Source organism: Mrakia frigida, assembly GCF_051309035.1.
Source record: "Mrakia frigida strain ATCC 22029 unplaced genomic scaffold BDY24scaffold_6, whole genome shotgun sequence".
In the NCBI taxonomy this organism is placed as follows: Eukaryota; Fungi; Basidiomycota; class Tremellomycetes; order Cystofilobasidiales; family Mrakiaceae; genus Mrakia; species Mrakia frigida.
In genome coordinates, this window is record NW_027481275.1 from 567,136 (window position 1) to 594,729 (window position 27,594).

The 27,594-nt window shown below is 54.5% G+C and overlaps 14 protein-coding genes across 14 annotated transcripts; 6 read left to right on the plus strand and 8 right to left on the minus strand.

Annotated features, from left to right (window-relative positions):
* Positions 1–30: 30 nt before the first annotated feature.
* On the minus strand, positions 31–983 carry BDY24DRAFT_337538 (acyl-protein thioesterase 1; the record flags this gene model as incomplete). The annotated part of the gene is made up of 3 exons (XM_076637293.1): positions 31–306; positions 410–510; positions 626–983. The coding sequence occupies 3 exons, from the start codon at positions 981–983 to the stop codon at positions 31–33; spliced, it is 735 nt and encodes a 244-aa protein (XP_076499196.1).
* A 350-nt stretch (positions 984–1,333) lies between these two features.
* BDY24DRAFT_253006 (PLC-like phosphodiesterase) lies at positions 1,334–3,073 on the plus strand. The gene is made up of 5 exons (XM_076636797.1): positions 1,334–1,552; positions 1,631–1,838; positions 1,911–1,961; positions 2,054–2,465; positions 2,587–3,073. The coding sequence occupies exons 1-5, from the start codon at positions 1,427–1,429 to the stop codon at positions 2,987–2,989; spliced, it is 1,200 nt and encodes a 399-aa protein (XP_076499197.1). The 5' UTR covers positions 1,334–1,426; the 3' UTR covers positions 2,990–3,073.
* On the minus strand, positions 3,045–4,424 carry BDY24DRAFT_380848 (uncharacterized protein). The gene is made up of 4 exons (XM_076639240.1): positions 4,279–4,424; positions 3,975–4,190; positions 3,766–3,831; positions 3,045–3,639 (listed from the first exon to the last, which is right to left on the minus strand). Exons 1-4 carry the CDS (start codon positions 4,354–4,356, stop codon positions 3,184–3,186), a joined length of 816 nt encoding a protein of 271 aa, XP_076499198.1. The 5' UTR covers positions 4,357–4,424; the 3' UTR covers positions 3,045–3,183.
* A 276-nt stretch (positions 4,425–4,700) lies between these two features.
* Positions 4,701–6,532, minus strand: YIP5 (Yip5p). The gene is made up of 9 exons (XM_076639241.1): positions 6,429–6,532; positions 6,308–6,356; positions 6,163–6,240; positions 5,991–6,069; positions 5,819–5,901; positions 5,455–5,703; positions 5,255–5,360; positions 5,065–5,184; positions 4,701–4,925 (listed from the first exon to the last, which is right to left on the minus strand). Exons 1-9 carry the CDS (start codon positions 6,471–6,473, stop codon positions 4,853–4,855), a joined length of 882 nt encoding a protein of 293 aa, XP_076499199.1. The 5' UTR covers positions 6,474–6,532; the 3' UTR covers positions 4,701–4,852.
* Positions 6,533–6,612: 80 nt separating this feature from the next.
* BDY24DRAFT_412946 (Rtr1/RPAP2 family protein phosphatase) lies at positions 6,613–8,189 on the plus strand (the record flags this gene model as incomplete). Its single annotated transcript, XM_076643126.1, has 3 exons — positions 6,613–6,771; positions 6,838–6,936; positions 7,005–8,189. The coding sequence occupies 3 exons, from the start codon at positions 6,613–6,615 to the stop codon at positions 8,187–8,189; spliced, it is 1,443 nt and encodes a 480-aa protein (XP_076499200.1).
* Positions 8,190–8,457: 268 nt separating this feature from the next.
* BDY24DRAFT_253041 (RNase H1/viroplasmin domain-containing protein) lies at positions 8,458–10,512 on the minus strand. The gene is made up of 3 exons (XM_076636798.1): positions 10,372–10,512; positions 10,196–10,226; positions 8,458–10,113 (listed from the first exon to the last, which is right to left on the minus strand). The coding sequence occupies exons 1-3, from the start codon at positions 10,444–10,446 to the stop codon at positions 8,726–8,728; spliced, it is 1,494 nt and encodes a 497-aa protein (XP_076499201.1). The 5' UTR covers positions 10,447–10,512; the 3' UTR covers positions 8,458–8,725.
* Positions 10,513–10,847: 335 nt separating this feature from the next.
* On the minus strand, positions 10,848–13,601 carry BDY24DRAFT_380856 (uncharacterized protein). Its single transcript, XM_076639242.1, has 9 exons — positions 13,374–13,601; positions 12,719–13,278; positions 12,547–12,623; positions 12,316–12,469; positions 11,907–12,243; positions 11,775–11,828; positions 11,600–11,702; positions 11,248–11,513; positions 10,848–11,144 (listed from the first exon to the last, which is right to left on the minus strand). Exons 1-9 carry the CDS (start codon positions 13,446–13,448, stop codon positions 10,899–10,901), a joined length of 1,872 nt encoding a protein of 623 aa, XP_076499202.1. The 5' UTR covers positions 13,449–13,601; the 3' UTR covers positions 10,848–10,898.
* Positions 13,602–14,043: 442 nt separating this feature from the next.
* BDY24DRAFT_380858 (universal stress protein) lies at positions 14,044–16,155 on the minus strand. The gene is made up of 7 exons (XM_076639243.1): positions 15,634–16,155; positions 15,342–15,503; positions 15,161–15,258; positions 15,041–15,088; positions 14,869–14,962; positions 14,599–14,743; positions 14,044–14,455 (listed from the first exon to the last, which is right to left on the minus strand). Exons 1-7 carry the CDS (start codon positions 15,938–15,940, stop codon positions 14,407–14,409), a joined length of 903 nt encoding a protein of 300 aa, XP_076499203.1. The 5' UTR covers positions 15,941–16,155; the 3' UTR covers positions 14,044–14,406.
* Positions 16,156–16,162: 7 nt separating this feature from the next.
* On the plus strand, positions 16,163–17,379 carry BDY24DRAFT_380861 (uncharacterized protein). The gene is made up of 2 exons (XM_076639244.1): positions 16,163–16,444; positions 16,547–17,379. Exons 1-2 carry the CDS (start codon positions 16,185–16,187, stop codon positions 17,085–17,087), a joined length of 801 nt encoding a protein of 266 aa, XP_076499204.1. The 5' UTR covers positions 16,163–16,184; the 3' UTR covers positions 17,088–17,379.
* A 222-nt stretch (positions 17,380–17,601) lies between these two features.
* Positions 17,602–20,385, plus strand: BDY24DRAFT_406161 (glycoside hydrolase family 1 protein; the record flags this gene model as incomplete). Its single annotated transcript, XM_076642690.1, has 12 exons — positions 17,602–17,676; positions 17,878–18,019; positions 18,146–18,372; positions 18,466–18,522; positions 18,654–18,885; positions 18,957–19,019; positions 19,098–19,224; positions 19,314–19,331; positions 19,447–19,629; positions 19,792–19,927; positions 20,065–20,125; positions 20,216–20,385. 12 exons carry the CDS (start codon positions 17,602–17,604, stop codon positions 20,383–20,385), a joined length of 1,491 nt encoding a protein of 496 aa, XP_076499205.1.
* Positions 20,386–20,489: 104 nt separating this feature from the next.
* Positions 20,490–21,247, minus strand: BOL3 (Bol3p). The gene is made up of 3 exons (XM_076639245.1): positions 20,963–21,247; positions 20,725–20,852; positions 20,490–20,600 (listed from the first exon to the last, which is right to left on the minus strand). The coding sequence occupies exons 1-3, from the start codon at positions 21,180–21,182 to the stop codon at positions 20,568–20,570; spliced, it is 381 nt and encodes a 126-aa protein (XP_076499206.1). The 5' UTR covers positions 21,183–21,247; the 3' UTR covers positions 20,490–20,567.
* On the plus strand, positions 21,248–22,747 carry BDY24DRAFT_380869 (uncharacterized protein). The gene is made up of 5 exons (XM_076639246.1): positions 21,248–21,623; positions 21,711–21,746; positions 21,878–21,963; positions 22,048–22,171; positions 22,286–22,747. Exons 1-5 carry the CDS (start codon positions 21,356–21,358, stop codon positions 22,495–22,497), a joined length of 726 nt encoding a protein of 241 aa, XP_076499207.1. The 5' UTR covers positions 21,248–21,355; the 3' UTR covers positions 22,498–22,747.
* A 247-nt stretch (positions 22,748–22,994) lies between these two features.
* BDY24DRAFT_380871 (uncharacterized protein) lies at positions 22,995–25,267 on the plus strand. The gene is made up of 10 exons (XM_076639247.1): positions 22,995–23,112; positions 23,235–23,279; positions 23,377–23,465; positions 23,544–23,836; positions 23,937–24,039; positions 24,124–24,284; positions 24,360–24,437; positions 24,514–24,674; positions 24,751–24,853; positions 24,942–25,267. Exons 1-10 carry the CDS (start codon positions 23,054–23,056, stop codon positions 25,203–25,205), a joined length of 1,356 nt encoding a protein of 451 aa, XP_076499208.1. The 5' UTR covers positions 22,995–23,053; the 3' UTR covers positions 25,206–25,267.
* An 86-nt stretch (positions 25,268–25,353) lies between these two features.
* On the minus strand, positions 25,354–26,607 carry BDY24DRAFT_253211 (PHD finger domain-containing protein). Its single transcript, XM_076636799.1, has 5 exons — positions 26,552–26,607; positions 26,400–26,475; positions 26,279–26,321; positions 26,088–26,182; positions 25,354–26,008 (listed from the first exon to the last, which is right to left on the minus strand). The coding sequence occupies exons 2-5, from the start codon at positions 26,471–26,473 to the stop codon at positions 25,471–25,473; spliced, it is 750 nt and encodes a 249-aa protein (XP_076499209.1). The 5' UTR covers positions 26,474–26,475; positions 26,552–26,607; the 3' UTR covers positions 25,354–25,470.
* Between the last annotated feature and the right edge of the window lie 987 nt (positions 26,608–27,594).

Genomic DNA, 27,594 nt, shown 5'->3' on the forward strand with positions numbered 1-27,594 from the left:
AGAAACCAAAAACGACGCGTCTTGCTCTCTCTACTTCCCTTCCTCCCCCTTGGCCGAAAGCTCCTCCCACCCCAACACCCCTCCCATCCAAACCTTCAGATCCATCATCTCCCCTTCATCGCTCGAATGACCCATCCCTCGAATCTCCTTCCAAGTGACGTTCTTCAATCCAAGTCCTCCAGCCTCCGCTTTCCACTCGAGGAAATCCCGTGTTTTGATGGCGTAGTCGAAGGAGATGACTCGGTCGTGGGTCCCGTGGGCGAGGAAGACGGGGAAGGACGAGCCGGGGAGGGAGGGGTGGGTTTTCTGGTGAGAGAAAGGAAGGGAGGGAGAGGGAGACGACGTGTGAGTTTGAGAACGAACGAAACGAGGACTTCGTCGATTCCAGAGAAGCGTGAACGGGACTCACGGATTGGATGGTATCGAAGATGGGGAGGAATCCAGAGAGGATGACGAGTCCTTCGAGCTTTTGTGAGGTTTGAAGACCGGTGAAGAGGGACATGACGGCTCCTGAGCGACGACAAGCGGAGGAGAAGGTCAGGAAGTCAGCCCTCGAGTTCGCACCTGTTCCTCCCCTGCTCAATTCGTTGCGCGCCTGAAGACGACAAACAGAAGATCTACCAACCTTGCGAGAACCCTCCGAGAACGACCTTCCTGCCCTCGTCCCTCTCGGTCTTGATCAAGCCTTCCAGCATCTGCCTCGTCTTCTCCATCCCTTCGACGTCCTGCAGTTCGGGCTTGTCTCTCGAGTTCTGAGCCTTGATGTCGAACCACTGGGGCATCTTCTGTCCTCCGTTGATGGTGAGAGGGAGGGAAGGAGCGTTGGGGAGGAGGATCTTGAGGGAAGGGAACGAGGTCGAGAGGGAGGAGTGCAAGGTCTGGGACCAACCAGCTCCTGAGTCTCCGAGTCCATGGAGGAAGATGAGGGTTGAACGAGCTCCTTTGGAGGAAAGGGCTGGGAGAATGATGGGTGCGAGAGTCATCTTGTAGATTATAGCTGCGATTAAAGTGGCGACGGAGAAGGTGGTGAGAGTCAGGAGGAACCTCATCGTCGAGAGGGAAGGAAATCGAAAGGTGAGCTTGTCATCTTTCCCTTCGTTTCTTCTTCTTCCAAACCTCCACCCTCTCCCCGTCAGCAATCTCACGATTAAAGAAATCCTGTTAGAGAAACTCGATGACTCCCACTCCCTCAACTCGGATTCAAGTTCACAACCTTACTCGTTCTCATCTCTCCCTTACCAACTCGTCCCACCCTTTCCTGGAAGCTGTCCTCCTCCTCCCTTCCTCCCTCGGCCCTCTCGCTTCCCTCCCTTCGTCCTCAAGAACTCCTCTCGAACTCGTCTTCTCAGTTCACGGCAGTGGCAAGCAGTATCGAGTCGCGCTTCCCAAGAAGGGGAGAGGGAAATCGTGGAGGAGGAGTAGATGGATGAAGGTCGACGTCGAGGAAGTCGATGGTTGTTCTCGTCCTTCTTCATCTTCTTCTTGGACGGGGGAGCACACTTTGAATGGGAATTCAAGTGCTAGGATGGAACTCAAAGCTTTCAGGATCAAGGTGAGCTTTTCAAACTAGAAAAAGAGCTCATCAAACAGGACTGACAGAGCTTCCCATTCGTCTTCACTACCAAACAAGAACGACGACGGCTCCCAATCCCTCCTCCTCTTCGAAACCCCTCCTCTCGACTCGTGGATGTCAGAACTTCCCGATTCTACCTCGCTAGGTGAAATGGTCATCCCTGGAACCCATCAGTCTACAGCTCTCTACGGCTGGCCCGTTTCGCAGTGTCAGCAACCAGCGACTCCTCTGGACGTGCAGTTGCGAGATGGAATTCGCTTCCTTGGTTCGTATTCAGTCTCTCTTCCTTCCTCCTCGCTGTAGTGATCCTTTTCTGACCAAATGGTTCCTCATTCAGACGTCCGTCTAGCAGAAAAAAACGGGAAACTCATCGCTTACCACGGCATCGGTGAGCTCTCTTGTCCCTCGTCGCGTCGTCCCTCCCACCTCCTTTCCACTTCGCTAACCTCGACTCCTCCATGCCTCTCCTCCCCAAAACAGTCACCCAACGCACCCCCTTCCCCACCCTCCTCCAGTCCATGACGACCTTCCTCTGCCAACCCTCCTCCTCCAACGAAACCATCGTCCTCTCGATCCAACAAGAAAACGCTTCCACCCCTCTCTTCCTCTCCCTCCTCCGTTCAGCCCTCCTCGAATCGTCCTACCCTCGCTCGCTCTACCACCTCAGCAACACGATTCCTCGCTTGGGAGACGTGAGGGGCAAGATTGTGTTGTTCTCGAGGTTCGGAGGGGAGAAGGGGAAGCAGTGGGAGGACGTAGGCGGGATGGGGATTCATCCCGTTGGGTGGGAGGATAGTAAGAAGGAGGGGTTCAGAGTGAGCTTGCCCAAGGGAGATAGGAAGGAAGGGGTGGATAGAGGGGAGGGAGGGTGGACGTTGGGGATTCAGGATTGGTGAGTCTTTGGGCGATCTTCAACGACGCGTGCATCGTTTCGCTCTCGTCTTCTTTTCTCCCAACTGACCAGAACCCTCTTCTTCTTCTTTTCTCTTCGTTTTGCCCTCGCAACAAAACAGGTACAACATCTACTCGATCCTCTCCATCCCCGAAAAAGCCTACGCCGTTCAAATCCGTCTCGACCTCGAAACTCCCCTCCCAAAACACGTCGCGTTGACATTCTGCTCCGCTGCGGCTCTCCCGTTCGCCATGCCTGTGACGGTCGCTCGAGGATTCGGGTGGGGATGGTTGGGCGTGGAGGGAGTGAACGGAAGGATGGGGAGGTGGTTGGGGAACCGGTTGATGGCGGGGACGGGTTCGACGCGTCGAGGAGGAGAGGAGGAGAAAGGGCTGGTTGAGAAGGAGGAGGGAAAAGCAGCAGGGGGAGAGGTTGGAGAGCTGCTGAACGGGTGGATCTTGTTTGATTTCTACAGAAGCGAGAAGGGGTTGGTGGAGTTGTTGTTGGCGTTCAACTTTCTGTGACGAACTCGACCTCGACCTCGACCCCTCTCTCGCCCTTTTTCTCTCGTGATTTATGTTTTGAACAACAAAATGAGCATCATGGGCAAGGTATCGTAAGAAGGGAGCATAAAGGAGCAGTACAAAGCAAGAGAGAGTTCATAAAAAGCAAGGAAGTTCGTTTTCGTCGTTTCGTTTCTGTTCGTTCGTCGTTCTGATCAGCACCAACCCAACCTCCTCCCTCTCACCTTACTCTCCCCTTCCTCGAAACACCTACACGCCCCTCTCTTCTTGCCCTCGCAGTTCATCGCACCACAGGTGACTCTCTCGCCCTCCCTCTCCATCGAGCCCAACCAGGACGCAACGACGTCGTCCTCCTCGTCGAACTGAGCGTCGTTGATCGTTTGAGGAGGGAGGATCTGGAGATTGGAGTTGGGAACAGGAGGAAGACGGACTTGAGATTGTTCCGGAGTGAGAGGGTAGGAAGAGCGAAGGAAGGGTCGGTTGCTAGGGTGATGGTGAGTTGTTGGGTTGGGAGAGGCGGAGGAGGTCGACGCGTCCGAAAGGGTGAGGGAGGGTTGACGAGCTCCGCTGGAGGTGGATTGGGAGGGAGGAGGAGGAGAAGGAACGTTCTTTGGGAACAGAGGCTTTAGAGGTTTGGACTTTCGGGGGAACTATAGAAAAGAAAGGAGGGAAAGAACGGGGCCTGCGTGAGTTTGACCTGCCAGCCGGCCCAGCCCTCAGCTGACCCTCCTTCTCGAGAGAAAGAGATGGCACGATGAGAAAAAATGAGAACGAACCTCTTTGTGCGAAGAACGTTCTTCCGTCTGCTCTCTACGAGACGAAGAGCTCAAAGTCGTAAGGTTCTAGAGAGGAAGGGAAAGGAACGGTCGATCAGCACCTCGTCGGCTCCAAAGGAAGCTCGAAGCTCAACGAGACCCCGCCTCCCTTCTGACCTTTCCTCTCTTCTGGCAGAGAGGAAAAAATCTTCCCTCCGCTCAAAACTCACCTTAGCAGCAACCGAATCGTTCACTTTCCTGAAGCTCCTCTGCCTCCCTATGATCCTCTGGTAGCCAGGGAGCTGCTCAACTTCCTCCTCTTCCTCCTCCCGCCGGCTCCCCTGGTCTTCGACCCTCTCCTCCTCGCTCTGCTGAGAGACATGCCTACGAAGATTGGCGAACGACGTCCAAGGGGAAGGTGGTGGTGATCCGGGAGGAGCTTCGTCCTGAGCGAATCAAAAGAGAGGGAGAGAGAATGAGCACAGCGAGAGAGCAGGAGGCGAGAGGATCGAGAGGTCAACAAGGAAGACTCACCTCTCTTCCGTCAAAAACGAGCCATTGGAACGAGGAGACGAGAGCTGTTCCGATCAGGAGGGAAGTGAGGACTGGCATCGTAGTGTGGTTTTGCCTCTTTTGGTGAAGAAGAAGGGAAGGAAAGGGGAGGGAGGTGGGAGTTGATGGGAAACGGGGAGCAAGGGCGGAACGAGAAGAAGAAGGAGAGGGCGTTGTTTGAGGGCTTTTGGTGCAAATCATCACCTCATCTCCAATCCTCGTTTAGCCTAGCTTTTCTTGGAAGCCTACGCAAGAGAGCTCATTGTACAGAGATGGCACTGTTCAGAATACTTTCGTCGCCGTCGTTGTTCTTGGGGAGGAGAAAGTGGCTCATCGCACGCCTTTCCTTCCTCGAAATCTTCTGAAGGAACGAACGATGCTGGCGCGCAAGGAGCGATGCGCTGTCTATGAGAAAAGCATCCAGATCGAGGAGTATAGTGAACGAGGGGTGCTGAAGAACAAGGAGAGAGATGACGAGGGGGCGGAGAAAAGTCGCGTCGCGAAAGCAGCTCCTCCGCGTTCTTTTCCCTCCTTCATCAGGTCCGATTTGGATCGATCAAGGAGAAGTGACCTCTCCACCCAGTCCAGGAAGAGGTTCTTCTCCTACGAGGGTTCCTCCGACCGAGTATCTGTAGCAGAAATGGAGAGAGAGAGAGAGAGAGAAATCGAAGGTCAGCTTTCTGACGACGCGACGCAGGGAGGGATGGGGAGCTTGGGAAGCACTCCTCGAAGGGTTAACAAAGAGCGAAATTATCCACTGGGACTCACGAGAAGAAGACGACCTTGAAAGTGAGGGCTATAGCAGCGTGCAGAACGACGATAGCGATGACGAGAAGACGAGGGAATTTGGAGTCGAGTCCTGCGAGAACTGGGTAGATGTTCCGTATCCTGAAAGAGAGTGCAACGAAGAAGAGTCAGACAATGCTCTGAGGCAGGAGAAGAGAGACGCTGAACTCACAGGAACCATCCCGAAGAACCAGCTCCGAGACCGACGAGGATCCAGCGAAGCATTGGGATAGGGATGATGCAGAGGACCGAGATGGGGATGTACACCGACATCGCGTCTACGAGATCGTACCGAAGCGCTCGGGTCAGCTTGTGGATCTCAATTCAACGAATAGATCTGCGAGACAAAAAGAGAAGAGCGCGACGACTCACATCCGTAGATCACCAGCGCTTCTACGACTCCCCACCCGACCTCTGCTCCTCCCAACCACCTCACGACCGCCCAAAGCAGCGCAGGGAATCCGATTCCATACGAGTAGACGAGGGCAGCGGCGAAGGAGATCTTGCCGATGTCCTGGATTGGAGGAACGTCGGGGTTGGCGATGTAGGCTGAGATGGACGTGGAGAGGGAGGAGAAGACGTAGAGGGTGAAAGCGAGAGTTGTGAGGGTCCAGAAGGGGCCTGAATGAGGTCAAAAAGGGAGAAAAGAAGGGCATGAGACGAGGTCCTGGGGCTGAGGAGATGAAGGGAGGAAGGAGCGAGGAGGTTGAGGTCGAACGAAACGAGCTGAACGAACCGTAGAGATCCGGTCGCCCATCACAGACGTCCTGAATGAAGTTTCCTGTAGGCTGAGAAGGTATAGGGAGCATAGCTTTCCCGCTGATGCATCGAAGGAAACGAGGAAAGAGTCAGAGGGAAAGGAGAAGAACGAGCTGGGAACGAAGGAGGGAAGGAGGAGGAGAGCTCACCATCTCTGCAGGACATCCACGCTGTCGATGTCGAACAGGTACTGGTAGTAGGCCAGGTTGAAGAGCGAAGTCGGAGGAGCTACACGATCCACGAGCAAGCGGGGTCAGCTTGGTTGTAGAGCTGAGGATGGGTTCGAAGAAAGGAAGGGGAAGGAGGGAAGATGGGACGAACCGACACCGCGAGAAGAGGAAGAGTTGACTCCTCCGTCGTACTCTGACTGAACGTTGGATGGTGTAGTACCTAGATAAGCTGCAAAAGCACCCAACGCGAGTCAGTTTTGAGCTTCAATCAATCTACAAGGGGGAGGGAGACTGACTCTTGAACTCCAATCCCTGAGGCTCGCTTCGACCCATATCTCCTCCCTCCTTTTGAATCGATCCAAAGAAGCGCAAGATCAGCTCAAGAAGACGAGAAACATGAACGGAATGGTTGCTTACCTCTTCATCTACGTCTACGATGGTGTAACCTGGTTGTCTGGACATTGTTGGGGAAAAGGAAGCTGATGGTTTAGGGAAGGAGGGCGACACGTCGCTTTCTGGGTTTGGATCAAGCTCACACTTTTCGTTTCTCTCTCTAACGACGACCATCTAGGCAAACGAGCCTTTCGACTTTTCGGAGAACATGTCCTCATATGTAGATCCCAAACGACGACTCGCTCCTACTCGAAGCCTTCGTCAACCTCAATCTCTGTCGGTCAAGGAGGCGAGCTCGACTTCCTCCTCCTCCTCCTCCACCAAGGGAGGAGCTCGAACAACGACGGATTCCGCTGCTCTTCGGCAGGTGAGCTCGTTCTACCTCTCAATTCCTGCCAAGAATAATGGCTGACTCTACTCTATGCCTTTGTAGAGTTTTCAAGACCGAGCTGAAGCCAACAAAGCGACGATGGTGGCCATGGAGTCGCTCCTGGAAGACGTCCCGGTCTCTCGTTCTGCTTTCAAAGAAGCTGTAAGTGTCCTTCCCTTTCCTTTCGTACCAATCTCTCGCTGACATGCTCCTCGACCTCATCTGTCCAGTGCACCTATCTCCTCCCGTCCTCGTACCTCTCAATCCTTCACGAACGACACCTCTCCTCCCTCTGCTCCCACCCTCTTTGTCCCAATCCCCCTCGCAAACCCTTCACCTCCTTCTCAACTCCACGCTCTCGCATCCTCAGGGACGCCTCGGACGGGAGCAAAAAGATAGTCCAAGTTACGGGGAACGAGGAGGATGGCTTCTGCTCGAAGGAGTGCTGGAAGAGGAGCGAGTGGGTGAGGCGGAGTGGCATGTTGGGAGAAGAGGGGAGGTGGTTGAGAGGGAAGGACGGAGTGACCGTTGGAGGGGTGGGAGGGAAGAAGTGGGAGCTGCTGGAGGAGGTAGAAGAGAGGTTGGAGAAGGAGAGGGAGCTGGAAGTGGAGAAAGAGATGGAAACGAAGGCTTGGGAGGAGGCTGAGAAGGGGAGGGAGGGAGAAGTCGCGTCGACGGAAGAGGTGGTCAAGATTTCTCTTGTATCGAGCCCGTTAGAAGGATCTGGAAGATTTCAACATACGGTCGAAGCTCCGTTATCAACTCCCACTCCATCCCTGCCGTCAATTAAACCACCACCGATCGCTTCCTCCTCTCCCGCTCGACTCCCTGCCTTCCCTCTCACTTCGACGGCACCACCACCGCCCGCTCCACCTCTCTCCGGTCCAGCAGCTCTCATCGCCTCCCTCACCATCAAGGAACGTTCAACACCCTCTCTCCTCCCTCAACCTCCATCCCTTCAATCCCAAACCCAACCCCAAACTCTCAAACCCAACGCGTCCGCCTCTTCCTCGACCAAACCCGCTCCCAAAATCGGTTCTTCCCCTCCTCCCCTCTCCCACAAAACAGCCGCTCGTCTCAAAGAGGAACGTCGTCGAGCAGACGCTAGTGCGGGAGCGATGATCCCCGGGTCGGTGGGGAGGATGGGAGACGTGCTGGTTGGTGCGAATGCTGGGAAGGGGAAGGGGAAGTTTGAGAAGAACGTGGCCGTCGGTGGTGAGAAAGGGAAGGAGAAGGAGGGTGAGGTGGGAGAGCGGATTGGGGAGGTCGAGGGAGAAGCTGGCGCGGTGAATCACGAAGTCGAGGCGGACGACGACGAGGACGAAGACGTCGATGGACTGAAGGATGTTTGGGAGGAGATGTATAAGGCTCGAGGGGAGTTGGAGGAGAAGGAGGGTGAAGGGGAGACGACTTGATGATTACGTTCGATCTCGTTTCGACTCTTGAATGAGAAAGAGTGAGGGTCGATGAAGAAGACGCGTCGACCCGCTTTCGGCTTTCTCGTTTCGTCAAGAGTGAAAGTAAAGACGAGAGAGCACATATATTTGAGTACCGAGAGTTTCAGCTTGAATAGTAGAATAGATAAAAGAGATCTACGCCGGCGAAAGGAGAGACAGACAAAAGGAGCGGGAGCGTCGAGGCGAGGCGAGCTGAGACGGAGATGGAGATGGTCCGAATCGGACGAAACAAAAAGGGCAAAAGGTAGAAGGACAACGTAACAAGGCGAGGAGAGAGATATAACGAACGAGTGTTTCAAACGAGTGGAACGGTTACAAACAAAACAAAGAGGAGGTGAAGATCAAAACGAAACAACGAACGAAAACGAGACGAAGAGAGAAGAAAGAGCTCCAGATAAGGTCCAGGAAGATAAATAGTTTGAGAATAGTCCCGAAGCAAAGCCAATATGTGAGAGAGAAAGTCCGATTAGAGAAAGAGTCCGTTCTGCGAGTCCCTACGCGCTTCCAAACACCTTCTTCATCTTCTTCATGAACCCGCTCTTCGCCTTCTTCTCCTTCTTCCTACCCGCCGCCATCCCTTCCTCTACGACCGCCTTCAAACCCACCTTCCCTTCCTCCACCGTCACGTTCACAACGCTCCCAGTTGTACTCCCTGAGCCTCCAGGTCCGGTGTACGTCCCCAACTCGTCCAAGCTCTCCATCGAGTTTGCAGCACTCGACATGGTGCTAGAGGATCCGTACCTCCCCAGCCTCGGCGGTTCGAGCTTAGGAGGACTTCTCAAGCCTGAGGCGTTGGAGGTGACGGACCGGAGGGACGAGCTGGAGGGAACGTTTCGCAGAGATTGCATCGATCCTGGACGACGGAGCGACGCGTTGGACGAGGCTGGGGAGCGAAGAGGGAGGACGATGGAGGAAGTGGAGGATCCTTGACGAGTGAAGACGGGTGCAGAGGAGGAGGAAAAGGAGTTGAAGGGGTTGGTGGTTGAGTCTGAGGGGTGGGCTGGGGATGGGTAGGAGGGTTGGACGGGAGGGGAAGAAGAGGGAGGAGGAGGAGGCGGCGAGGCGTCCGACCAAAGAGAACGGGTAGGTTCGGGGTTGGAGTTGACTTGAGAAGGAGTAGAGATGGTCGGGGAGTTGCTGGGGGAGGAAGACGAGGAGGAGGGAGTAAGAGAGGCGGAGGAGGAAGATGGTCCGGTTCCGAGCCAGGACTGTCGACGAGCCACCATCCTTTGCTTCAAGCTCGTTGGAGCTGAGGCTTCCGATTGATGCGATGAAGATGCTGATCCAGTGTCCGTCGATGAGGGAGAGAGGGACCTTCGAGCCTGAAGCTCGGGGGAGGCGGGAGGAGTCAAAGGTCGAACGACGGGAGAGAGGGAGAGCAACCCCAGTCCCAATCCCATAATGGACTTCCTCCTCTTCCCCAGCGACCCTCCGCTGCTACTCCCACTCGTAGAGCCCGACCTCGACCTCGAAGGGATGCTGTCCGTCTCGTTTTCCTCCGTTGCGGACGAGGGAGGGGTGAGCTCGTCCTCAACCGGAGGTTCCTCCTCCTCTTCGACGACGAGTTGAATGAGAGGCGAACGCCTTCGAACAGACGACGTTGAAGGATCGGGCGAGGATCCTGGTACGGGTAGGGTTTGAGAGGGTCTGACTTGAGGTCGAGAAGGTTTGGAGGAGGACGAGGAGGAGGAGGAAGGTGGTGAAAGAGCTGCAGACGAAGCCGTGGGGAATTTCTTGATCCTCTCCTCGAGAGGAAGTCCTAGCTTGTGTAAAGGAGTCGGAGGGAGTGTAGAGGGACCCGCGTAGCCGAAAGGAGTGTTGTCCGATGAACTAGGAGAAGAATCCCATCCTGAAAGAAAGGCCTCGGCGGCGGGAAGGGTTCCTGGATGAAGAGAAGGAAGGGCAGGAGAGGATTAGATAAGGGCTGAAGCTCATTCCCTCCCGACTGGTGATGAGATACGTACGGAAGGACTTGAATATCGGATTCGAGAGACCCTGGAGCAGAAGAAAGAGAAACGAAGGGGAGGAGATCAGCTCTGAACGCTCTTCCAAGGGAAGGAAGGGAGACCATGCTGCTCTGGAACAAGACGAGCTCGGCCGCCTTCTTCTTTTGAACGAAGGAAAGGAGATCGAAGCTCACCTTCAAGGCCTCCTCGACCTCGGACCATTCACGGAAGATCCCTACGCCTTGTACGCTGTAGAAGGTGGTCCTCATCCTGGATCGGCAGGGGGAAGGAAAAGGAAGGAGAGGGAAGGGAGAGTCGACGTTGAGTGACAGAAGGAGGCGTCGCGACTCGAGCCGATTCTTGCCAATTCTTCCAGTTTTTGTGAACCTTGGACTCTCATTTGCTTCCTTGGCGGAATTTTTTCTCTCAACGAAATGCTCGCCTTCGAAGATCAATCGTTTCTCTCTTTGGTCGAAGCGAGAGAGGGATGTCCAAAGGAGGAAGAGAGGAACGCGTTCAGATCCGGCCATCTCCTCCCTCTTCGTTCATCTCTGCAAGCTCGCTTCAGACACTCACTTGTTGTCCGAGAAGAAGCTCGACCTCTTCGCTGAGCTGATCGACACAGAACACAAGAAGATCTGTCGATCTCCTCAACGAAGTAAAACCCCAATCAGTCGAAACCAAGCATCACAGATCGTTAACCTACAACCGACGTCCCTTCTCAAAGCGCTTCCCACCTCTGATCACCGCAAGCAATCAGTCTACAGAACAGCTCGTCCCTTCTTACAATCGCTCCGAACTTGAAAGTCTCTTCCTCTTCCACCTGAGTCGTCTCGACCTCCTTCTCCTCAACGACGATCCCCTCCTCCTGCGTCGCTCCTCCCTCCAGCACCTCCGTCTCGACATCCGGAACCTCTACGGTCTTCTTCCTTCGGACCTTGAGCTCCAAGCCAGTTCCTCCAACTCCCTGAAAGCAGAGCGAAGAGACGAAGGAGGAGAAAGGGTCAGTTGGTTCGATCTTAGACGAGGGGAAAACGAAGGAAAGAGGAAGACGTCGATCTCAAACCCACCTGCAATCCCATAGCCCAACTAACGATCATCCTCCCCTGCCATCCCATTCCATGCTTCCTGATCTCTATGAGATCGTTGATCGGGATCGTGAGCTTTCCCTTGTTGCCGGAGTTGGGAGGAGCAGACGCGTCCGAGGGAGCGTAGTTGTCCTTTTCCGAGACGTTTCCAACGGTGGTGAAGAGAATACGAGCTGGAGTTAAAGTTTTAGGGTTGGGAGGCTGGATTATGATGTGACCTGGGCGACCGGAATGGTTGACGAAGAAGGCTGTTGAAGGAGAGACGAGGAAGAGAGGTCAGCGATTACGAGTTGGACGAGGAGCCAGAAGAAAAGTTCGGAACTTGAAAACGCACTAGATGGGGTATCTTCGGAAGAACCAGAAGCAGTAGGCATGACGGCGAGAAGACCTCTGGCGGCAGGGTTGTTCGTCGAGACGTTGAGCTTCTCCAGTGCTCCCTTTTCCAGGAAGAAACGAACGAGAAGATCAGCTCGAGTCCCTTGTGTACTGACGAGAAAGAATTTACTCACCCTCGATACCTTCTCCCAGTCGAACTGCTTCTGTCCGCTGACGTATCCAGCACTCTGAGGAGGGGAAAACGAGAGGGTAGAGTCGTCAGCAAGACGCGTCGAATCGAAGCAAGGAAGAGTGTTGAAACTCACCTCCTCCGTGAATTTGGCAGCACTCTTGATGAAACTAGCCAGCTTAGCCTTCCCGTTCCCTTTGGCCTTCTCCTTCGCAGTCGTCTTACTCCCAGAACTCGCTACACTTCTCACGCTAACTCCATCGTCTCCCACGGCATCCTCCCCTCCCATTCCGTCCGGTGTTTCGACGACCGAGAACTCGTCCGAAGTTTCCGTGTCGTCGTCGTCGTCTTCTTCGACTTCTAGAGCGGCAGGAGGAGGAGGTGGAGGAGGGAGCGGTCTGAGACGAAGCTCAGCCTCTCGAAGCAGTCGAAGGGAAAGCTGAGCGTTGGTTGGGACACCAGCGAGGATGCCACTGTGAGGAGAAAACGCCAAGTGCGATCAGTATAGGAACGAGTTGAGTGAACCGAGGTAGTGATAGACTCACTTCCGAAGCTCCATCTTCTCCTGCCAGTTTGGAATCTTCTCGTCGAGGAGAGGGACGAATCGGTCGAGGATTGGCTGTCCGAAGAAAAGGAAGCCGATGAAACCACCAACGACGCGAGAGAAGACGTATTCGGAGAAGATCCCACTTGTCGAGACTGAGGAAGGAAATGCAGAGAGAGAAGGAAAGAGTCAGCTCGAGGACACGTTCGAAGAAGACGCGTCGAAGACTCACTGATGGTAGGCAGCAGAATCGAGAGCACGACGCTCCGTCCACCGCTGGACCCAAAGGGAGCGGTAGGAGAGAATGCACTGTTGCAACAAATCGAATAGGGGTTCCCAAAGTCAGCCGAAGTCGCAGGCAGGGAAAGAGGACGCGTCTCGAAAACGAAAACGACGAAACTCACTTCGCCCACCTCTCCCACCCATCGGCCAAATCTCCAACGATCAACATGATCGGCCTCCCATGCTTATCCAAGATCTTCTCCTTCTTCTCCTTCTTCTTCAACTCCTTCTTCTCCTTCTTGCTCAACTTCTTCGCTGCCTTCTTCCCTTTCCCCTTCCCCTTTCCCTTCCCGTTCTTCCCTTCATCCCCTCCCTCCTCCTCCCCAGCGATCCCCACTTCAGGCTCCTCGTCAACAAGTCCCTCGTCAGCCTCCTCGTTTTCCGTCGCTCCAGCTGAAACGAGAACGGCTTCGAGTCCATCTGCGAAGTCGCCTGCCATTCGTTCGACTTCGACTTCTCGTTGAGCGTCGGACCCGGGGAGGATACCGTCGACGCCGGATGAAGTTGAGGTTGAAGGACCCAATGGGTCCGAGGGAGGAATGGTGGAGTCTTTGGAGGTGGTGAGGGGCATGGCGACGGGTGGGAAGAAGAGGAGTCGAGTTGAGGGGACGAGGATGAGGAGGGAGAGGAAAGAGAGAAAGGAGGCCGTGAGAATATTGTAGTACCAAGCGAAAAAGTAGCCCTACATATACACAAGATCGAAGAAGAACGAAGGGAACGAAAAGGAAGTCAGCAGGAGGCAGTGTTGGAGAATAAGGACGGTCAATTCGAGCTCACCACCAAGAATCCAGCGCTCCTCCATCCTCCTTCCCCCCAAGATCTCAACCTCGCAATCTCCTTCGCGAGCCTCATCAGTCCAACGACGACGGAAGCGTAGAACCTCTCGAGGTTGGATCGAAGGACATCGGCGCTGAAGAGTTCGTCCGGAGAAGGTTGAAGGTCGAGGAGCGGAGGGAGGGAGGAGATTCGAGGTGGGGAGGTTGGCACGGTGTGAACGTGGTGGATTTGCTGGAAGATGTAAAAAGAGGACCAGCAGAAGCGTCAGCAGCTGTTGACGTTCAAGAATAGATGAAGATTCGGACCCTCGGTCAAAAAGAAGGGTGGCAGAGGGACGAAGGGGAGATCATCCCTTCCTCCTCGTTCCTATCTTGCTTCACCCTCGCCTCTAGAGAGCGAAAAAAAAGGCTGACCTTGTTGAACCTCCTCATAAGCACACCGAGAGAGAAGTTGTCCATAGCCTCGACGATCCTCTTCTCCTCCACAACGACGACCTTCTTGTGCGACCTCGACGAAGAAGCGGTGGCCGACCTCTCAGGCCTCTTCGGAAGAGCAGGAGGAAGAGCCCTCGCTGGCGAAGGAGACGCGGGAAGAGGCCGAGTAGGAGCTGGATTATCTGCTGACGGTGTCCGAGGAGGAAGGGGGGGTGGGGACAGGGAGGACATGGTCGTTTGTAGAGAGGGAACGAGGGAGGGTTTAGCTCGGAGTTTCGACCTCAACTTCATCGTCATCGGTCGAGATTGCTAGATTTTTACGAGGAGAGAGAGCAGAGGAAAGTGAAGGGTGTGGGTTCTATAAGAAGGTATCTCGGAGACGCGGGGAGGAGTTCCGAAAAGCAGAAGAGGTGGGAAACAGAAGGAGGACGGGGTGCGACGCGTCGAAGTAGGAAGCGAAAATGAGGAGCAAGACCAGCGGAAGAAAGCTACAACGTGAATACGGAAAGAGAAGTGGTACTAGAACAGAACGAGAGGGAGAGATGACCCGAGGATATCGAAAAAGAGGGAGAGCGAAGCTGGTAGATCCAAGCTGGGGCTCAAGCCGTCCCTCCAGCCGACCGAGATCGCACCTGCGACCCTGAACCTCTGCAAGAACGAAAGCCAACGTAGGAAAGGAGCAGTCAGAACGAGGATGTCGAAAGAGACGACGAACGCATCAAAGAGACGAAGAACGCTTCGAAGAGACGGAGAAAACGCATCAGGGAGGGGAAGAACGGCAGCAGACTCACCCCATCAACTTGACGTAACTCTTTCTCTTTGGATCCTTATCACGCTTCGCTTGACTCTTCTTGACTTTTGATTCAGGGCGAACGACGACCACTGGAACGGACGAGTGGGAGATGCAGTATCGAGAGACGGATCCCATTCCGGGAGCTGTTGAAAGGCAGAGGGAAAGGAAGAAGGTCAGCTTGAGACGGAGAACAACGAGTAACGGAAGTAGTCTCGGGGAAAGCGTGGAGGGTCTGGTTCGAGACTAGAACGGAGGGAACGCGACGGACCTCCGAGAACAGCTCCCCAAGCAGCGAGTTTCCCACGAGACCCCTTGGTTCCGACGATGAGAGAGTCGGGACGGTAAAGAGCAATGAGTCGCATCTGTAAAAGAAAGGTGAGGGACGGCGATGAGCTTACGAGAAGGAAGAAGCAAGGAGGGAAGGAAGGGAGCGAGCTCACGATCGAATCGGTGATCTTTCCAGCTACAAACTCCACCACAACAGAGATCTGAGAGTGAAAAGAGGTGGAAGGTCAGCTTCAGAAGCTCCTGGTAGAAATTTGATGTCAACTAGCACTCACGTTCCTATCCTCGACCTCCTCGTTCTTCTCCAAGATGTACTTCTGAAGATCCCTCGCTTCCTCCCTCAACTGCTCCTGCTTGTGGGTCGACACACGCTCTAAATCAGCAGAAAACAACAGGAGGTCAGCATCTTCAGGTCTCTCTACATCTCCCTCTTCCTCTCTTCTGAAAAGGACTCACCATTCTCCTCCCAGGAGATGACCCTCAACGCAACGATCTCGTCTCCCTCCTCGATGAGGTTCTCCATCAACCAATCGAGAGCTTCCGACCCCGACTCATCAGGAGAAACTGCTACGAGGAAGACCCTGGTATCCCTCGTGGCGACGTAATCAGCAGATTTGGCTGAAGGAAGAGAGCGAAAGGGAGAAGGAAAGAGAGGAAAGGAAGGAAGGAGAGAGGTCAGCACAGCGAGCTCGCTTCGGCCTCGTTCCGTCCCTCCCATCGACCTTGGTTCGATTCGATTCGAACTCACATTGGAGGGTGAAGGAGAAGAGAGCATCGTCGCTGCTATCGTCGAAGGTGTCGAATCCTACTCTGGACTTGTAGCCGTTCCCTAGATCTCCAGAGGAGGAGGTTCGAGTTCGTTGGAAGGAGCCATGACGACCTACAGCTGGACGTTCAGATCGATCCGCTGAGGTCGAGGTAGCAGCTGGGAAGTGGATGTGACCGCCGTGGGTGTCTGCTGGTGTATCGGAGGGTAGAGGGACGTTGCTGGAGGTGGATGGAGTGGCGAGAGGAGACTTGAGAGCTGGTCGGTTGGGAGGAGGAGAGGTGGACATCGTTGAGAGAGAGAGGAGGAAGGATGGAGTTTAAGGGGAGAGTTTCGAGAGTTTGATGGGGAGGGAATGAGGAAGATTGAGATGGGTGGCTTTGGAAGTGATTTCGGGAGTTGTCGATGGATGGGATGGAAGAGGTTGAAGGTCAACTGAAGGAAGGAAGGAGCGTCGACGGAAGACGTCGCAACCTTCCGTCACCCGCGAGCTCTTCTCTTTCCCCTCAACCCACCACGCCTCCTATACTGCTATGCCCTCCTTAACTCCTCCCAAGCCCTCCCATCCTCCTCCTCCCAACTGGCCTCCAGAAATCCACTATCTAACAGCTCCGTTTTACGGAGGGCTGCCCTCCGAAGTCGTCTCGCTCGTCAAGTCCAAAAGGGCACCTCCGAACCATCAGCCCTCCGCCAACGTGGAGATCAAACTGGTCACAGACCCTCAACATCCCGCTTTCGGACAGAGAGGTCTGTATGCCAAGAAGAAGCTCAAACAGGGAGAGTTGATCCTCTGGTGAGTTCCAGGGAAGGAGCAAGGAGGGAAGGAGGAGAAGTTGTTGAGCTCGAACGAACTCTTCGAAGCTCACTTTTCCTTTTCCTCCTTCCTTCTTCCCAGGTACACTGGCCACGTCCACCTGGATCCCGAACCCGACCCCAAACTTCGGGAAGAGCGCGAAAAAAGTGACTACGACCTCACGCTGGTTTCTCGACTGGACTCCCTCCTTCCCTTCCCCCTCGCTCTCTCGACTTCAACCGACGCTACTCCTGCACCACCACCACCACCTTTCTGGAATTCCTTAGGAGTTGCCGTCGATGCCTCCAAATGTGGAAACCAAGCGCGATTCATCAACGATTATCGAGGCGTCCCTCCCATCCTCTCCTCTTCTTCGAAGTCAACACCGTCCTCCGCCCCCCCTCCGTCCAAGAAAGGCTCAAAGTCAACGACGACGTCGAAGAAGGCTCCTCCAGCACCCAAATCCAAACCCTCAGCTTTCTTCCACTCGGTCAGGACGACATCCCTCGACGTCCCTCCCGTCCTCAATCCAGACAAAACGACGCCTTCGGAGCGAGCGGTGAAGGAAGGAGAGCTGAGAATGGGGATCTTCGTGTTGAAGGAGGAAGGGATAGCGAAAGGGGAGGAGATTTTGATTAGGTGAGTACTTTTGCTCTCGAAGACGCGTGTCTCTTTCTCTGTTTGGTTTCTGGACGACGCGAGGTCGGCGTTTTAGGACGAACGAAGGTCCAGGACCTAGTTTCTCGTGGGACCTACCTGGCTGGTCCTTTCTTGAACTGCTGGTACACACACACACGAGAGCCTCTATCGTCGTGCCCTCGTGGTGTCGTCAGAAAAGACGAGAAGGGCCCAAGGAAAGACGTAAAGAAGAAGCTGACTGACTCCCTCCCCTCCCCTCCCCTTTCTCTTTCTCTCTCAGCTACGGGAAATCGTTCTGGGCATCCAGAAGAGGAGATATGGAAGAACAGTCGATTGCATGAGCTTGGCTGTATTCACGAGAAACTCAGAAACTCGATCAAAAGCAAGGAGATGTCGCCCAAAGGAGCTGCGAGCAGGAAGGAAAGCAAAGTCTCCTCGGACGATCGGATCCTTGCCGACCTTCCCTTTTCTCCCTCTTCTTCCTTCAACAGCTGACCTCTAAACCACTACCTTGCACAATGTCCACTACAGCCACGTTCCCATCAGACTTCTTCTTTGGATATGCTACAGCTTCAGCTCAGGTTGAAGGAGCAGTGAGTCCTCCCCTTCATCGGTTCGAGCTCGCATTTGGTTCCTCCCTCCCTCCCTCCTCGCCCATCTCCTTTCGCCTTTCCCTCCCTTCCTTCCTTCCCCATCTCCAGCCTCGATCGATGCCTTCCAGCAGTCTCTGTTTTTCCTCCATGCGAAACTCGTAGACTGACTCAGATTCCTTCTTCAACCTCCTCCCCCTCCAGCCCAACGCAGATGGAAAGTCGCCCTCGATCTGGGACGTCTGGTCCCACGACCCCTCGCACATCAAGGATGGGAAGACGGTCGATGCAGGAACAGGTTTTTATGAGAAATGGAGGGAGGATATCGCTCTGATGAAATCCTACGGTCAGTTTTCGAGCTCTTCAATCTTCCCCTTCCCCGCGCCCGAGCTTCCTCCGCCAACGCTCTTTCCTCTCTCTTGACTGCTGGCTCACTGACCTTCTCTCTGAATTATTTTTTTCGACCTCATAGGGGTCAACGCCTACCGAATGTCCCTCTCGTGGCCTCGAATCGTTCCCTCAGGCAAGAAGGGAGGAGAGGCGAACGCCAAAGCTATCGCTTGGTATCGAGACGTTCTTCTCGAGCTCAAAGCGAACGGTATCACTCCCTTCGTGACGCTCTATCACTGGGACCATCCTCAGTCCCTTCAAGAAGAGTACGGGGGGTGGCTGAGCGAGAAGATGATTGTGGATTTCGAGGTGAGTTTGAACGAAGTTGGAGAGACGCGTCTGGTCGATGGGCGAGTCGAGCTAAACCTGTTTTTCTTCTTTCCGTTCGGTTTGGACCTACAGTACTACTCTCGAGTCTGCTTTGAGAACTTTGGAGATCTGGTCGAGAACTGGTTCACCGTGAGTCTCTTCCTTTTGCTGATCATATCTTCGCAACGAGACGGAAACCAATCTCGACGCGTCTCGGAAGTCACTCCCTTCTCTCGTACAAGTTGCAGCTGACTCCATGTCTTCTTCTTCTTCTCATCCAGATCAACGAACCTAACATCCACTCGATGCACGGCTACAAGACCGGTCAGCAAGCTCCTGGTCGTTCGTCAGATCGAAAGATCTCTCCCGAAGGAGACTCTTCAGTCGAGCACCTCGTCGTCGGCCACCACCTCCTTCTCGCCCATGCAACGGTCGTCAAGATGTATCGAGAGGAGTTCAAGAAAGGGAACGAGAAGAGACAGATCGCCTTGGTCGTGAACGCAAACTGGGGAGGTAAGTGATCAGCTAGTCTCGCCCGTCGCTCGTCTCCCTTTTTGACCGTCCCCTTTACTCACCTTTCAAAGAGCCCATGGACGACACACCCGAGAGCATCTTGGCTGCTCAAGTCTTCTTCGACTGCAATTCTGGTTCGTCCTCACACCGATCTCTTCTGCCTCTCTCTCATGCTGAGACTCTCTCGCTTCTCTTCTCTGCCCTCCGAACAGGCTGGTTCTCCGACCCGATAGTCTTCGGAGACTACCCTCAAACCCTGAAGGACATCTGTGGAGATAAGCTCCCTCAGTTTACAGAGGAGGAGAAGAAGCTCGTCAAAGGCTCGACGGATTTCATCGCGTCAGTCTCCTTTCCCTCTTCTCCTTCTCGTAGCCTCGGAATCGTATCTCCCTCGTACTGATCTGTCCTTCATGTAACTTCCTTTTCAGCATCAACCACTACACAACGTTCGCTTTCCTTCATCGTCCTTACATCTTCTCGTCGCGTCTCCTTCCAGCTGACTGGTTCCTGGTTCCTCCCCACCGTCCTTTCCTTCGACTCGTTTCCTTCGACTCCTTCCAGAATGATGATCAAGAAACGAACCACTCCTCTTGATCCCTCCGACCAATGGAACAGCTTCGTCCCCGACATCGAGACGTCGTTCTTCGACAAGGACGGAAAGGAGATCGCTCCCGAAGCAGGACTGATCTGGTGTCGAACAGTGCCCTGGGGATTCGGAAAGCTCCTCGACTATCTGTGGAAGAGGTCCGTGCTTTCGCTCTCATGGTTTTGGCCTGCTTCTCGAAACTCCTCGTTGAAGGAAGTGAGCTCGGAACGATGCGTCCGTTTCACGTCGACCGTTGGTCGAGGAGGCCACTTGCTGACTCTTTCCTTTTCTCCTCACTCTTCTGACTTCGATCTTTACAGATATCAGCTCCCGATCTACATCTCGGAGAACGGAATCACCTGTCCCAACGAGAACGACATCCCGAGGGAGGAGGCTCTTCACGACGACTTCCGGATCAACTACTTTACCACGTACTGCGATCAGATGGCTCTCAAGGTCAGTTTCCTATTCTTCTCGCTCGTCTCTGCAGATTGAAGCAGGAGAACGATTCAGTGGAGGGATCTGACTGCTCTCGAGCTCGCGTCGTTCGATCCTCGTTGACCGTTCTCCCCCCCTTTCCTCTCCTCTCTCAGATTTCCGAGGGCGTTCCCATCAAGTGCTACCTCGCTTGGGCCTTCACCGATAACTACGAATGTACGTCCCAGCTCTCTTGACCCCTCCGACCTCGAGAAAGACGCGAGACTGAACGAGCGACGTCTCTTTTCTTTCCTTCTCCTTTCACAGGGCAAGAAGGATACTCGGCTAGGTTCGGAGTGACGTACATCGACTACGAAGACGGACTCAAGAGATATCCTAAGGACTCCGCTTGGGCTTTGAAGAAATACTTCGAAGAGAGAACCGCGAAGGAGGAGGGGATCAACGACGAGGAGGGGCGTGATCGAAGGTGTGACTGAGATGGAAGGTGTGACTGAGATGGCTGGAAGGTGGAAAGGGTCGCGATGGGCCGTGAAGGAGGGAGGGGGGGAGGGGGGGAGGGTGGAAAAGGCTTGAGGGACGACGAACGACGAACGACCTGGAAACCCTCTGATTTTGCTTCTCTCGATCTGCTGGAGACTGGGTTCAATTTCATGTTGATCTATACGTTGGCACCTGGGGGACCTGTGCTAAGCTGAGAGGGAAGAGAATAAAACGAAGGGAGCAAAGAGGACGATCAGCGTCCATCATAGGAGAGAGGGAGGGAGAGAAGGAGGAGAGAGAGAGCGTGAGCTTTGCCCCCTCGTTCTTACACTCACCGTCAAACCATGGATCCCTTTGATCTCCTCCTTCAAGATCGTGTTCACCAGCCGATGCTGCTTCACTTTAGACAGTCCTACGAACGCTGGCGAGGTGATCCTGATCGCATAGAAGGTCCCGCATCCGCCTGAAGTTGGACGAAGGGAGAGAGACGAGAGACGAGCGAGCTCCGATAGGTCAGCAATCGTTCTCCCTCCTTTGCTCTACTATGCATGCAAGGTCAGAGTTGGAACGTACCTGAGGTATCCTCTACGTCGCACCCCTCCGCTTCCAGTCTATCGAAGAGTTTGTTCCTGATCTCGGCCTCGTTCTCTGAGTGAGGTCGGTAAGGAGGAGGGATGGGCGAGGAGGCGAGCTGGAAGGGAGAGAAGGAGAGAGAGCGAGCTTGGAGGGGAGAGAAGGCAGGGATCGAGAACCGTTTCGGGCGGAGGAGGATGGAGGAACGGAAGAAGGACATTGCGAGAAGTGAAGGAGAGGAAGAGAGTTGGAGTTGGTTTCGTTTAGATGCTGGTCGTTGAAGGTCAAAGGAGGGAGGCAGAGGGAGAGCTCGAGCCGAAATCAAGGCTTGATGGTCCCTGCTTCCCTCTCCTTCGACCACATCCATCGATATTTCTCGACGAACGACCTCGAATGATCCCTCTACAAAGCCTTCGTCCAACAAAACCCCTTCCAACCTCGGGATTCCTCTCTTCTTCCCTTTCCCTCGCCTCCATCCTCGCCGTCCTCTTCCTGTCCTTCGCCGTCTTCTTCGTTCGCTCACGAACCAAGGCCAGGAGAGCGCTGGAAGAAGTTTACTCTAGAGAAGGAGAGCGACGCTTGCTTCTTGGTGTTACGAGGGCGAGGAAACCTCAGAGGATCTTCTTTGAATGGCAGAACACTCCAAGAGTTTACATTGCTGGTGAGCTCGAGTCTTTTCCCTTCCTTCCCCTCCCTCCTCCCTGCCCTTTGCTGACCTCTGTACGCCTCTTTCTTCTCACCATTTCAGCTACTGCTATCATCGTCTTCATCATTAACATCTTCAGTGAGTAGTGGTGGCGAAGGAAGCAGAGTTGGAAGGACGCGGAAGGAGAGGTCCCTCGACCCATCGGCTCGCTTCCGGTCGACCTTCTTGCTTGGGACCGTCAGCTCATCCCTTCTCTCCTCGCTCTTCAGGTATCGTTGCCTCAGCTCTCACAGAGCAAGTCGTCAAGGAACCCAAGTTCTGGTTGATCAAGGTCGTCAGCATCCCAGCAGTCAGCGTGAGCCTCTCTCTCTCCTCCTTCGACGCCCTCGCCCGAGCTTGTCGCGTGCTCCCTTTCTAAACCTCTCCTTCCTCCTCGCAGATCTTCCTCTTCGTCGAGACCTTCCTCGCACCTACAACCTATACCCCTCCTCAACTCAACTTTACCCTTCTTCTCCTGCTTGCTCTCATCCTTCTCGTTCTGGCGCCAATCTTCACTTCCATCCGTACGTCTCTCTCCCTCCCTCCCCCCCTCCCTCCCTTCCCTCCCCTTCTTACCCTCGCCCTCGACGAACAAACAACTGACCTTTCCCTCGTCCCCTTTTCCCTCTCCTCTTTAGCCGTCGACACCGATCGAGGCCGCCTCGGACTCGCTCGTCGGATCCTCGAACACGTCGCTGGTCCTTCTCTCGTTCTCGGAAGCATGATCGCCGTTCACTATTGCGTTCAGGAGGTCCACGAGCCTCTGGGAGAGGAAGGGGACCTCTCCGAGACTCCGAGTATCAGGAGCGAGGCGGGGATCATACCTAGTGGTTCTGGGACTCGAGAGTAGCTTTGAGGAGGGGAGTATCTAGGTTTCGCTCGTTGAAGGAGGACGAGGGAGTTGACCTTTTTTTGTAACGACCTTTTCTTGGTTTCTTTGTATACGGCTTCACGATCTTGATATCTTGCTTTGATGCTCTGGCTGATGCGGTTCAGAGGCACCGGCGATGCGTCTGTTCGTTCGCGTCGAGCAGCGCTCATCCCAGAAGTCACGACGATTTTCAGATGCACCAGGAATCTAGATCGATCCGCAACTACCCAAAAAGCTTATCGAAGCGGGAGCTTGACCTCTGCCCAAGCTCGAGCGACGTTCGCGTCGACGCTGTTCACCGATCAGCCCATAGACTCGCTGGGCCATTTCTTTACCGGTCTTCAAGTAGTCAGATGCTACAGCCTCTATCCCCTTATCAGAACATCTGGAAAATCTACTTCCCTTCTGTTTAGTTGATTAAATTCGGGCGGGAAGTACGCTCTCAGCCGTCAGCACCTCGTGAGCTCTCGCTGTCTCCCATCCACATCTCCCTCGCCATCCCTCCTTCTTTCTGCTCTCAACTCAGCAAACAAATATGTCATCGGAACGAAGAACAGCTTCGACTTTCGTGCTCGTCTCTGGTATGCTCATAACGTAAGTCCGTCAAAAAGGAAGGCAGCAGAGAGAACCAATGCGATCCCTTCCTCCTTCTCCTCCTCCTCTCCCTCCGACCCTCGCTGACCGTCTTCATGCTCCTTTCACATCCTCTCCTGCAGCGGAGCGGCAAACTCTCTTCTCACGAAGCTTCAGGACATGCAGTGGTTCGTACATCTTGAGAGTGGCTGGCTCTCTCTGTCAGAGTGAAAGGACGACGAGCTGACAGCCGCCAACGTCTCCCTCTCCTCTCTCTTCTCCTAGTGTGGAGAACTGCTCCAACCCCGATCCCACCAAACGACTCGCCTTCGAACAGCCCGTCTTCCAGAGTCTCAACATGTTCGCAGGCGAAAGCGAGTCTCTCTCTCTGTCATCTCGATCCGGCTCGAGCCACTCGTGTTGACCTCTCTCTCCTATCTCCCTTCTTTCAGTGCTCTGCCTCCTTCCTCTCCTCTACACCCACCTCTTCTCTTCCCCTTCGACCTCTCCCTTCTCAGCACCCCAACCTTCTCGAGCCAAACGCTTCTTCCACAAGATCACAGGGAAGCAACAGAACTCCTCGGCTGGATACGAACCCATCGGGACGAGCTCGGACGATGGAAACGACGACGATTCGGGAGTGGACATGTCGAGGGGAGAGTTCGGGCACGAGGGAGGGACGCTGAAGGGCTGGAAGCTGCTGCTGTTCTGGTTCCCAGCGGTGTGTGACATCTGTGGAACGACTGTGAGTGTTGAAGAGGGTGATCAGTCGAATCGAGGATCGAAGGACGCGAGCTCACCTTCTTCTCCTTCCTTCCTTCCTTCTTTCCTCTGTTTGCTCACAGCTCATGAACTACGGACTCATCTTGACACCCGTAAGTCTCTACCAGATGACTCGAGGATCGCTTGTGCTCTTCGTTGGTGCCCTCAGCGTCATCTTCCTTCGTCGTTCGTCCCATCTTCCTCGACCAGCTTCCGATTTCGACCGTTCTCTTCATCGACGCTCACACTCCTTCACGTTTCCTTTGCCAGGGCGTCTTTTCCTCTACCAGTGGCTCTCCCTCGTCGGAGTCATGATCGGTGTCGCACTCGTCGGTCTTTCTGGAGCTCTCAAGCCATCGTCCGAGAAGGGGTTGCAGGTCCCTGAAGCGCCTGAGAGCGAGGGGCAGATTTTCCTCGGTATCCTCCTTATCGTTCGTACTCGCTCCTTATTTCTCCAGCCTCTGGTTGCCATCGATGCTGACCTGACTCCCTCGTTCTCGCTGTAGATGTTCGCCCAGCTCTTCACCGCAACCCAGTTCGTCGTCGAGGAGAAAGTCATGGGAACCCATTCCGTCGAGCCTCTTGTGCGTTTGCGACGAAAGGATGAGAAGGAGCAGGAGTAGGAGCTGATCCTCCGTCCCATCATCTTTTTGCCTCCAGCTCGCCGTCGGTCTCGAAGGAACTTTTGGTCTCCTCACGACCGCGTTCGCCATGCCCATCCTTCACTACTTCTTCGCCGCCAAGAGCTCGTACTTCGACGTCTACAGACTCTATCATCAGGTCTTCGAAACCCCTCTCGTTTGGCAGCTCTCACTCGCCATGTGAGTGGCCCTCTCCTCTTTCAAGACCGATCGGCCCGTTGCTGACCCCCCAACGCGTCTTTCTATTCGTCTCCAGCATGCTCTCCATCAGCAGCTTCAACTACTTTGGCTTGAGCGTCACTCGAGTCCTCTCAGCAACCGCTAGATCGACCATCGATACTTGCCGGACCTGCCTTATCGTAAGTCGCGCCTTTCCTCCTCACTTTCCCCTTTCCCCGACGAAGTCTCTCTTTACTGACCGCTTCCACCTTCGTTTTCCAACCACAGTGGGCAGCGAGTCTTTTCCTCGGGTGGGAGCACATCCTCTTCCCTTCCTCCTTCGTCCAACTGTCGGGCTTCTCCCTCCTCGTTTGGTTCACTCTTATTTTCAACGGAATCGTCTCCCCGCCCTACTTCAAGCCCGCTATCGAGCTTAGAGAGGAGGACCTTAGAGCTTCGTTGGACGAGACGGCTATACTTCCCAGCGAGGGAACGGTGGGACGGGTGGGCTACGAGGTGCTGCCGAGGTTGGAGGAAGGGAGGGGAGACTGAACGGGGTCGTTCTTCTCGTTTTATTTCTTGATAGCCGTATATATGTTAAATGTTTCATCGAATACTAGAACCGTGAAGAATGCGAGAGAGAGAAAGAAGCGAAAGGTGAAACGAGAGCGAGAAACGAGGTGACCAAACGAAACGAAGGAAAAGAGAAAAAAAAGCGAACCGAAACCGAAGCCGAACCGAAAAGCTAAACTAGGAAGATGGTATGTAGATATTACTCCTTCCCTTCCCCACTATCTCCTTCTCTTCGACTCCAACCTCAAATCTTCCCCTCGCACCCGTGACAGACGAAAACCTCCTCCTCCTTCCATTCCTCGGGCTGCACCTTCCTCCCCTTACTTCCCACCGGTGCTCCCACCCCTCTCACTCCAACGTACTCCTCCTCCTCGTCCTCCTCCAGCTCCTCCAGCCCCAACTCCTTCCTCCACTCCTCAGGCAACACGCCCGTCTCCCCGTCCGCCTCCTCGTCTCCTTCGCAGAACGTCTTGAGCATCTTCCTCGCCTGGAGGACTCGTTTGGCGTTCCCTACGATCCCGAACCGCTCGCCTCCTCGGACAATGGGCTCGCTGGCGAGGGTGAGAAGAGCGAGAGGAGCGGTGGCGAGGATGGTGTGGGTGTAGGAAGAGGTGGGAGCTTTGGCGGCGGCGGCTTTGGACTTCTTTGCCGGACGTCCCTTCTTTCGAGGAGGAGGAGAGACGACGATGTTGTCATCGCCGGGGTTTCCGGGGAGGGAGATGATGTACTCGAGGGTGTCGTTGATCTCACGATCCTTGGATTCGAGGCAGTCGGCGTGGTACCTGCAGAAGGAGAGGAGAGGAGATCAGCAAAGCGAAGGGAACGCGACGGGAGAGAGGAGAGGACGAAAGGAAAGCTCACCATCGTTCACAAGTCGACCTAGGACAGTAGTGCATGACTTCAGCAACAGCGTAGGGCTTCTCGCAGTAACAGGTGGGAGGGCAGTAGGGCGCAGGCTGAGACGAGAAGGAGACGTCGATGAAAAAGAGAAAGACGCATTCAGTTCAAGAGATCTCAGCATCGAAGCGATGGAGAGAAGATAATCGACTCACAGGAGCCTTCAAACCCTTTCCGTCGAACTGAAGGATCTCGTGTCTGTGAGGTCGAGAGATCGACGAAAGGCAGGTCAGCGCAAAGTTCGAGACGCGTCGGTTCGAGAAGAGTTCGACGAACCTGATGAAATAGTCATCCTCAGCGATCTGAGCCTGATCCAAGTCGGTCTCGACGAAATCGAAGACTGTGGCCATGTCTGTGAAGAGGAGGGAAGGAAAGAAGATATCAGCACGGAGACGAGAGACGGAAACGAGATTGAACAAGATCCGCACCTTCACAGGAGCCGACGGCGATGACTGGAACGAAGCAAGAAACGAGTCAGCAGAGATATGAAAGAGAGCTTTGGGTAAATGACTTACCCTCTCGGTGGTTGGTGAGGACGACCTCGGCTCCGTGAAGATCGAGGGCCTTGCTGCAGAAGATGGAGGAAGGGCGAACTCACGCTCAACTCGTCCGAGACCCTGATCCAGTTCGAACGAGATGGAGGGGACACTCACGTGTGCTTGTATCCAGACGCCTTGAGCTGAGCTGCCGTATAGCTGTAGAACACCATTCAGAAGCGTCTCGTCAGATTGAGGAGACGAAGGCGAAAGAGAGGAGGAAGGGGGGACGGACAGCCAGGAGATGTTGATGAAGACCTTCGCCTTGTCGCAAGCTCGCTGAGAAAAAGAGAAGAGCTCTTCAGGTTCGAGCGTAGTAAGACGATAGATGGACAAGAGAGAACTCACGAGCTCGTTGACCCTGGCGAGCCAAACCTCTGACTTGGCCGCCTTGACGACCTTGACCTTTCCCTTCCCTTTCGCCTTCAACGGCGTTGCTGGGACGACCTCTTGCTCTCCCGGCTTGACGTAGATGTAATCTCCGACCCTGATTCGGAAAGACTTTTCGTCTCCCTTGGGGGGGACTGGATGGAGGATCGGATGAGCTCGAGAAAAGGAAGGGAGGAAAAAGGGAAGGAAGGAAGGAGGAGGGAGAGGGAGCTCACCTTCACAAACACGGTAAACCTTTGCTGCTGCCCATTCCTCCTTGTTGGGAAGTTCTCCAATGAGGTTGACCTTGACGGGAAGCTTCGAAGAAGATGATTTGACTGCTGCTGCTACCACAGGAGTTGGATCTCTCTTCCTCTTTATCTTCTTGACAGGAATCGGTTCCTCTCCCTCCTCCTCCTCCTGCTCCTCCTCGGCTGCTTCTTCGACAGGTTCTTCCTCCTCTTCCTCTTCCTCTTCCTCCTCCTTCTCCTCCCCGGATCCAGGTCCGTTCTGCTTGATGGGGGACTCAGGTGCCGCTGAAGATCGATATCCAAACATCCCAGAGA